This window comes from Elaeis guineensis, chromosome 3 (genome assembly GCF_000442705.2).
Source record: "Elaeis guineensis isolate ETL-2024a chromosome 3, EG11, whole genome shotgun sequence".
Taxonomy (NCBI): Eukaryota; Viridiplantae; Streptophyta; class Magnoliopsida; order Arecales; family Arecaceae; genus Elaeis; species Elaeis guineensis.
Genome location: NC_025995.2, coordinates 20,195,122 through 20,205,329, shown reverse-complemented (window position 1 = coordinate 20,205,329; position 10,208 = coordinate 20,195,122). Strand labels below are relative to the sequence as shown.

Below are 10,208 nucleotides of genomic sequence, written 5' to 3'. Positions count from 1 at the left end.
TGCAGTATGGGAAGGTCGGTGGTGTCAGTTGGGTCCTTCCTATGGCTCAGCAATCACCGACTTCCACATCAGACTGGTGAATTGATAATGATCTGGTGGGTGATGTTTAGCATTTTCCAAACAATTAGAGTATTGCTCTTAGTGTGCTTTTATTCGAACTTGGATGATGAAAAACAAACTTTGCTTGTCAAATTTACTTGATATTGCTAGATTAGATTGTCTTATAGCATTTTAAATAACTCCATATTGAGGCTAAATCCTATGTTGATATTTTCAAGAAGTAATTGAGCCTTTCTTTTCTTTTTGTTTTTCTCTAACGTGAAAAGCAAATAAGTTCCAATTACTCCTGCATTTTTTTAACTCTTTTGGTTTATGAATTCCTTTGTTGGCTGTTTGGACAAATTTTCTACATTCCCATGTGGGGATCAATAGTGTTTGATCCCTGTTTGTTTTGAGGGATCCACCAGTCTTCTGTCCCTCCCGTTCCATTCTTCACAAAATGCATGTTTGCTTGAGAGCACAGCATAGGAAGTTTTGTTGCCCAAGTGCTTGGCTAATGTATCCATTTCATTTTTTTTTATTTTTTTTTATTTTTTTTAATGGAACTCACAATAGGAAAACAAATTTAATTTTGGGATGGTAAATGCTAGTCACAGAGCTAATATTATATCAAGTATCGGATTTCATACTTACTTGAGAAGGGCAACTTTGCTTCTGATCCACCGTGCAGGGGGCTTCTGGGAAGCTGTCATGGAGGAATATCAAGCTGCAGAACCTCCTACTGGTTTTCAAGGTATTGTAGATAATTGACATTAATTAGACCCTTTTCTCGTATCCCTTATAGGACCAATATCATCTAGTGTCGTGTAACTCAGTGTTAAGATCACATGCTGAGTGAATTTTGGCATGCCAATCTCTTTACAGGGCTTATGTCTTGGTTGTTTCTTCCTGCAATTGTTGCTGGTTTGGCTTATCATGTACCGGTATGAAAAATTTTTATTAAATTATTTCCTGCAATTGTTGCTGGTTTGGCTTACCATGTGCCGGTATGAAAATTTTTCATTAAGTTATTTCTTGGTAAAACTCCATAGTGGTGAGACTATGAGATCTCCTTCCTAAGTAACACAAAGAAATAGAGATGTGGTATTAATATAGTTTTATTTATCGCAAGGTATAAACAAAAGCCTAAAATGGGATGCGTCTGGATCTTATTTATTTTAGGGTGAACAAGTTGCTCTATAGTTAAACTTACCTGTTAAACTGTTTCTCTTCTTATTGCTTCTTTTAGCAAATCTGCATTTTACATGCTTTCTTCTTATGAAATCTTTACCGTCTCTGGTTGGATTTTGGGTATCTGGAGCAAAATGTAAGATCATTTTTGAAAGTGTTTAGACAGCGGTCTGATGTGAAATTATGCTCTGCATCAAAATTTAACTTGAAAAATTTAAAACATCAAAAAAAAAAGTTTTAAAAATTTTCAGTTCTTGAGCTTTTTTCTAAAAAGTTTTTTTTTTTTCTATTACTTCTCTTGAAGATTAAAATCATGAATTTTAGGAACTTGGTTTTTAACTTTCTTTGGAGAGATTCTGTTAGCATGATAGCGAAAAAAAGGACATGGTAACATGTGGGAAAGAGAGATTGTGAAACTTGGAGAGGCTTGTTCAAGTATGAACAATGGTTATATGGAAACATAAAGTGTAATATTTTTGTGTTCACATGAACACAAACCTTGTCCGCCATAGGACTCCACCTATATGAGATGCAGCAACATGTCTTACAAATGGAAGACATACTTTTTTGTTATTGTAGCATTTCTCGAGTAGAAAAATTATGGATTTCAGAGTCTAGATAATACTTCACTGTAACTATGATTTTGTAATTTGCTTCTCAGAAGACCTATTTAATATCACGAGATGAGAATAAATTGCCAGTTTATCCAACATTATAGCTTTTCAATGCAAGTTCATATTAGTCAACACTTTGACTTGTACTTACAATCGCATGCAATTTGTGCTGCATTTGTTTTTTCGGACTGTAGAGCATTACACCCTTGAATTTATCTTCAAGAAAAGGCTTCAGATCTAACAATAAGTTATTTTTTCGAGGTGAATCTAAATGTCATTATGATCCAATTTCGCCCTGCAGGGAGAATACTTGTACATTGGAGCAGCTGCTTTTGTTATAGTATTTTGTGCAATTGAGATGGCCAAGCCAGATAAACCTCATAACTTTGAGCCTGAGATCTACAACATGGAGAGAGGGGCCCGCGACAAGTTAATAGCTGATTACAACTCTATGGATATTTGGGATTTCAATGAGAAATATGGTGATCTTTGGGACTTTACTGTGAAGAGGGATGATATTGTGAAATCATAGCATGAGGAATAGCAACCTAATTGCTTTCAGATGTAGTTTTAAAAGGGGGGAAAAAGACTGATAAAGTGTTGTAAGCAGTTTTTGGGTTAATCAAATTCAATAGTGCAAATCATGATACTGAAAGTTTTTTATCCAATTTCAATTTGGCATAAAGTGGATGGAGCTTTCAGCAAATTGGTAGGTTTTAAGCATGGTGTTTTTCTTATGAACAGGCATCATTTTGGTATGACTTGGTCGGCTCAATTTGAGATGCATGTATTCAAATGTCAGAAAACCAGCCACTTGTCATTTGATAATTTGTTCTTCATGCTGTGCTACTGCATTGGTCCAATTTGGTTTAGATTAATTATTGAAGGCTATGCCAATAACAATGGTGGCCTTGGTGACAAGGCTCTTATGTTGGTAGTGCTTCCTCTAATGTTAGTCGCATGGTGCAGATGTTCTCAAATGCATGTATTGCAACATGGTAAGAATTATTTTTCAATGTTCAATCAAGTCCAATGCCTTGAACAGGATTTAAATAACTCCCATGCTCGCTCTCTTGATGTTTTAAAGGAAGCGACTCTGATGAACTGCTGTTTGCTGAGGACATTTCCATGTTTTGTCTATTGTGGAAGGTGTTAGGTTGCTGGGCCTATCCACCAACAGTAACTTGGTGCAATGAGACCCAGGCAGTGGGGAAGGCCTAAAGCATGTATCTAATGACCTGTTTCGGCCGCTTGTACTAAAGAGAAGGGAAAAAGTTAGAACTTGAATAGAGTTTTTTGAACATGGACAGAATTAGCATTCAATTTGAAAAGACTTTTAACAACCTTCGCGAGCTAGTCAAGCATAGCAAAATAGTAACTCAAATTCTACTGTAGCCAAGTGACTGATCGAGTATCAGGTCAACTTAAAAACTTCCCAAGTTAAATCAATATGCTTTGCCCCAGTTTGATGAGTTATGTTCTTTTTTTTCTTTTTTTTTTTTTTTTTTTTTTTGTAAATACGTGAAACCACGTAGGGTTTAAGGGTTGTGTTGCAACAAAATGATGAAGGCAAATTAGAGTTGCCAGCCCATGATTCTCTAACTTCAATACATGGATTTTATGCAAGTCATTTCGCATGGTTCATTAGAAGTAGCTATACTTGCATCAAATTTCAAATATGAGTCCGCTGCAAGGAAATCAAACCAAATGATCAATGAAATTACAAATTGGATTTCCTGAGAAACAATGCATAACATATAAATTTGAGAATAAGAATGGCTAGTTTTGAACATGACATATGAGCATGCCAACCTGAAAAGGTCCCTATTTGTTAAGTTGGTCAAGTTTTTTTGGGATAAATTATATTTCTGATCTCTAAACTATCTGAAGTGTTTTAATATTTTCATCAGACATAAACTTTACTCAGATGGCTGAAACCAGTATTAACATGACTTAAAATATAATGAAAATGCTGCTAATGTGGCCAAAATGGGCCTTTAGATGGCTAAAATCGGTTGAACAGATAGTTTGTGTTCTATTTTCCCGTCTATGCAATAATTTTAGAAGACGTCTCCTCTTTTTCTCCAATCAGAGAAACCGTTCTTCTTCCCCAATTCAAACAAAAGGGTTAATTTTTATTGTGGTTCTACACAATCATCCAGCAATCTTTATTAGAGTCATGTGTTGGGCATTCCTCTTCGACATTATTCGTCGGCCAGAATTTCTTTATATTGCATTTATATTGTGCATGTATGTTTTATCTGAGAAGTTTGATTCTTTTTGTTAGCCATTATAAAATCAAGAATTTAGGACAAAGGGAGTAGAGAGAGGATTATGCATCATCATCAATTAGGGCAATTATTGAGATGGGTTTGGAAGGAATTCGCAAGAGAATTTGTTGTGCTCTATTTGCCAATTAAAGTTATACTCTATTATGTTCTATTTAGGCTAAATTAAAGATGATGGGTGCGGCAATCTAGAGTATATCTGTAGTTCTTAAAATATATGTCAAGGTTTTAAATGGTCCAAAAACTTCTATGGATTTGTAGGAAATTAACAATGAAGTTAAACAATTAGTGGAATTACTTTTTAATTGATTTTCATGATGTAAAGCTTTCAATTTTTAGCAACTAATCATGAATTTAATTTTCTGTTTACCTCTAGATGTAAACCCCTATGGAGGCAGTGGTGTGAAAAGGTGTTTCTGTAAAATTTTAAAATAAAAAGGACTGGGAGATATATGAGATTGATTGGGGGATGAACCAAATAAATTTGTAATTTTAACAAATGACATGGTCAATCATGAATATCATAAAATATTCACATTTGAAGACATTGGAGTTTGATGCTTATTTCTTTACATTAATGTTCCCATTTTCTAATTTATTCCTTAGTTGAAATTTTTATAAAGCAAATTGGCAACTTTTTAACTGCATGGATTGGGATGAACGGAAACATACAACCGTTCAGGACTTCACCTTAATCCCACTAAGTCAAATTATATTTCCAAAATTGATGGATGTGCAACTATTTATCACAAGCATTTTTTTAAATAATACATATACTTCTTATTAAATCCAACCAAAGAGTTTGTGCATATTTACTTTCATTGAAAAATCTATGATGAGGATATACTTTCACTTCCTTCAACTACTTAATGGACAGAACATGTGGCCTACAACTAGCTTAGTCCCTCCACTCCCTCCAACAGTAAGAAGGTCATCTTGTAGGCTAAAAAAAATAAAAGAGAAGAGATGCAGATAAACCATAACACCCCATTTCAAATAGAATAAGAAAGATAAATATAAAAATAAGATGTTGGAAGATGTCATTTATGGGGATATAACTCAAAGACATGTAGAGGATAAACCAGTGGGAGGAAATCTAAGATAGAGGCAAGAAGCCAGTGGTATATCTACTTTGGCACATGGAAGCCAAGGGCAAGGAAGTGGAAGTGGGAGATTCATAGGCTTTAGCTTACATCAAAGTATTATGGTATGCAAGTATGTCAATGACTATATATTTGACATTAACAATAAAAACTATTTACTAACCAATTCATGATGCTATTTTACAGGGCTCTACATCTACTGAGACTAAGGTTCTATAAGTGGGTGGTACTATTGAGAGAAGTGATGCTGGTGCCAGACAATTGGAAGGGCTTCATTTCGTAGGAATGTTGCAAGTAGGAGGTTGTAGGCAAAGGCATTATTGGTATTGGGAGGGTGGCACTTAGATATAGTGTTGTTAGAAAAGGTGAATTTGCGCCTGCTAGAAGGACTAGTGCAACAAAGACTAGATCTGCTGTTGAGAGAGCTGGATTTGCTATTGGAAGAGCTGATTCTATTGTTGGGAGGGCTTTATCTACTGTTAGGAGAGCTGGAGTTAGAGATAGGAGGGCTGGATCTAGTGCTACAAAAAAGTTTGAAGTTTTCTATTGGTGGGAGAGCTAGATTTCCTACATTTGGAAGGGCTACAAGGTATAGATTGAGGGTTGGATCTAGTTCGTCTGCTACTGTATAATTTCATTATATTATAAATAATATCGCAATAAGTGTAAATGATAAACATCTCATTGTTTTGATATAAATAGTATTGGTTTTGACACTTTTAAGTCGGTGTAATATTTTAATAGGCTTAAATGGTGGTCCTATTCCATTTAAAGTGTGCTTAGAGTATTGGGATAAGTAGTGTCAAATGATATCGTATAATAAATAGTGGTCTTATATAGTTATCAATAATAATAACTTTTTTTATTGTTTCATAATCTATTCAACGTATCATATAGTTGATAGCTTTTAATTGCATAATTATATTCACATATTGATCAAGTTTTGATGAATTACTATTGTGAATCCACCGCTTCTACGGTATATATCTCGTTGATCCATGTACTTTTTGAATTATTTTTATTTGATCCTCAATGTTTCTACGATGACTTGTTTAGTCTTATTCCTTTTTTTGATAACATACCAAGTATTTATTTACAACATTCTTCATAACAACAAAAAAAACACAGATTAAAAGGCATAAAATGATTTCATTACATTTTTGGATGAATTCATTACAAACATCCCATTCAACACCTATCAACCTCCATCATTATCCAATCAAAATCTTAAAATACATTATAAAATAATGCATGCCCAACTTCTACTACTACTGTTACTTCTTCAACATCGACAGGCTAATAACCAACCAAAAAAGTAAAATAATTTCTCGATACTTTCTCTCTTTGACATGACAATGTCCAATTTGGTTCATCATTTTATCTATGTCCTCCTTTTATGACTCTATTCCTAAGAAGGTAGATTTCATCATTCATAAAGCATTTTTGAAAGTTAAAATAAGATAAATCAAGTGGAATTAGAGGAAAAGAAAACTTATACTTCAAATTATGGGCAATCAAAGAATCTTTGATCTGAATTTCGTCTTGCATATGAGACTTATTAACCTCGATGCCCATTCAAGTTTAGTGATGCTAGAATGGAACAAAGCGAGCCCTTCATTCTAAATGGGCTCCACCAATCCATCATCAACTCAAACCTGCTAAGTTCAATCCCTAGTCCAAACCCACCTACCCTATTTTTTTGGGGGGAAAATTAATGCCTGGTCCATTTGTGGACCGAACTTTAATTTTTAGTCCCCATTGACCCAACTTATAACTTCCGGCTCATTACAAATAAAATTTTAACTTTAAGTCTCTTAATAAGACCAAAATAACCTCAAATTAAATACTCCTATTCCGTGGCTTCTCTTCAATTTCTTTCTTCCTGACAAAAGCCTCGGGAAAAGCATAGCAATGGCGCTCATCACCCTCTTCCCGATGCCCGAACCCTCTCTTCCCCTCCCCAATGACCGTCCGTGACGGCCCCTCCTCCCCTCCCTGGCAACCATCCATGACGGCCTCCTTTTGCCGCTTGGGCCGGCGATTTCATGTTTCTTTTTTTTTGGAGGGGGCAACCATCCATGATAGCCTCCTTTTGCTGCTTGGGCGGGCGATTTCATGTTTCTTTTTTTTTGGAGGGGGCAAACGAAGGGGATGAATGAAGGGGCAGTTGGAGGCAGTGCGGACAGTCAAGCGGCTGGGGTGCGATGCCAGTGACACAGAGCAGCAGTTGAGGGGCGGTGCGGGTGGCCAAGGGGCAGCACAGGTGACCGGAGGGGCGGTGCGAGTTGCCAGGGGCAGCACGGATGGGCGGTGCGGATGGCTAGGGGGCAGCGCAAGGGCCGAGGGGGTCACCATGTGGTGCCGGAGGTGCGACGATGGGTGGCGTGCGCGGAGGAGCCCAAGACCGTTGGGGGTGGAGGGGGGAGTTTGCGGCATGCGGGGGAAGGAGAAGGGAGGAAAAAAATAAAATAAAATAAAAATAATAATAATAAAATAATAAAAATAAAAATAAGTATTAAATAATAATAATATTTTATTTATTTATTTATATTTTTAAAATATTTCTAGTGAGTCACCCTTTCAAAAAATATTTTATATATTTTATATTTATTTATTTATATTTTTTATTTATATTTATAAAATTAGTAATAATTAATAAATAATTTTTCTAAAAATAATTTTAAAATATTTTTTTAAAAAAATAAATTTTAAAATAACTAAAATAAAAAATAAAATGATAAAATAAAATAAAATAAAATATTCAAAAATAAATTATTTTTTGTAATAAAAATAATTAAAATTTTAAAATAATGATAAAATATTATTTTTAAAAAATAATTTTAAAAAATATGCATGGAGTACTGAGGAGCGATGGTCTATGCTTTTGAAATTACTTTTTAAAATTAATATTTTGACTATAATTTTTATAGTAATTCTTGTTTAATCAATTTGGTGAAGAGTTAATGTCACATAGGAGAGGCATAAGTACATCAGGCACCTCAGTCCATGATGCGTTTGAGTCTGCTCCTGCAGCTCTATGTCGAACACCCACAACCCCCCTTCAGTGCCAAAGTCTGAGTTTGCTCCCTCGACGAGTGAAGAAAGAAAAAGAGTTGACCACTCATCTCCGTTGGTGAACCTTCATGGCCTTTCTTAACTTTTTTCTATATATATCAAGATTCTCAATGAAAGTGAGTACTTCAAGAAGATTTTTGCTTTATCCTACTAGTTGTCCTGTTGCATTCGATCACATCGAATGGCGGTGTTGATGTGGATCAGAAATCAATATTTATCACCTATAATATTATATTTTTCATACAATCAGGGCAACAAACCTCCAGCAAAATCTTAAGCCCCGTAAATGGTGCGGCTAGCGAGAGAATCTCGTAATCAATGCATACCTTTCATTTTTTTTTTCTACTAAGTAAGCCGCAAGATTCAACTTTGTGTAGATTTAATGGATTCGAGTGCCAACACAATCCCGACATAGCTAAAACTATTTATCCCTAGACCCTAACAAAATACAACTGGAACCCAAATACATTGACTCAGACAATTAGGCCAAACAGAACTGCAAAATTTTTAGTCCCCATAGTTTAGTTCATTTCAACTTTTCGCTAATTTTGTAAACATAGGTTTGAGAGCCTTACAAAGAGTATAGGCTGGCCTTCAACAATGTATGTATGTGTATACACGTACACACACACAAATATATATATATATATATATATATATATATATATATATATATATATATATATATATATATATATATATATATATATATATACATACACACACACATATATATATACATACATAGGTCAAAAGATCAGTCACACCACTGTTACATCGAAAAAGATCACTGACGAGTGAGTAGACATCCAAGTGATTTCTTATGTTGATCACGCTCAGTGCAAGTTATTCTCTAACAACCACCTACACTCTCACCCCAGTGTTTCTATACCGCAGACTCGAGACTCATCTGTCCTAAAGGGAGGTGATCCATGCACCAATCTCGAATGGATTGATCACTATCCTCTGTGACGATCCTTCGATTGGGAGCATTTAGAAATTAACCACTAATGATATATGTCTCAAATTCTCAATATCTTGAGAATATACATAATCATCTTTATTAATTTCTTGGACAAATCATGGATAAATAAACATAATTAGTTATTAAGACTGCCCAACGAGTACAAAACATGCCTTAGAGAAATGAATATGTCAGTCAAGATTGGCTTCTAAGGCACACATCCAACAAAATTAATATGGTACACTGTAAATGAACATTGCACACAGTTAATTTAACGCTGCACACAGTTAATTTAACACTGCACATAGTTAAATGAACCCTGTACATAGTTAATTTAACACTATATATAGTTAAATAAACCCTGTACACAGTTAATTTAACACTACACATAATTGATTTAACTGTGTGCAGGGTTCATTTGACTATGTGTAGTATTAATTTAACTGTATGCAAGATTTATTTAATTGTGTATAGTGTTAAATTAACTGTATATAATATTAAATTAATTGTGTACAGTGTTAAATTAACAGTATGCAGAGTTCATTTAACTATGTACAGTGTTAAATTAACTATATATAGTATTAAATTAATTATGTACCATGTTCATTTAACTATGTACAGTATTCATTTATTATGTACCATATTAGTTTAACTGTGTACCATATTTAGTTAACTACATACTGTGTTAATTTAACTGTGTATAGTATTTATTTAACTGTATACTATTTTTAATTAACTGTGTACTATGTTAATTTAAATATATACCATATTTAGCTAACTGTGTACCGTATTAATTTAACCGTATGCAATATTCATTTACTATGCATCATGTTAATTAAACTGTATATTATAGTTAATTAACTATGTATTATATTAATTTAACAGCTATTCTATTTGGTAAACAAGTGATCAGAAAGAATAATTTAAATTTTAT

At 34.2% G+C, this 10,208-nt stretch overlaps 1 protein-coding gene across 1 annotated transcript in view; it reads left to right on the top strand.

Moving 5' to 3' along the window:
* LOC105034679 (photosynthetic NDH subunit of subcomplex B 5, chloroplastic) overlaps positions 1–2,499 on the top strand; it is a 3,549-nt gene extending 1,050 nt beyond the window's left edge. The window contains exons 3-5 of the mRNA XM_073253722.1: positions 731–793; positions 925–983; positions 2,146–2,499. Of these exons, the coding sequence (XP_073109823.1) occupies positions 731–793; positions 925–983; positions 2,146–2,376 (353 nt within the window). The 3' untranslated portion in view covers positions 2,377–2,499. The remainder of the gene's footprint in view (positions 1–730; positions 794–924; positions 984–2,145) is intronic.
* The last annotated feature ends 7,709 nt before the right edge of the window (positions 2,500–10,208 follow it).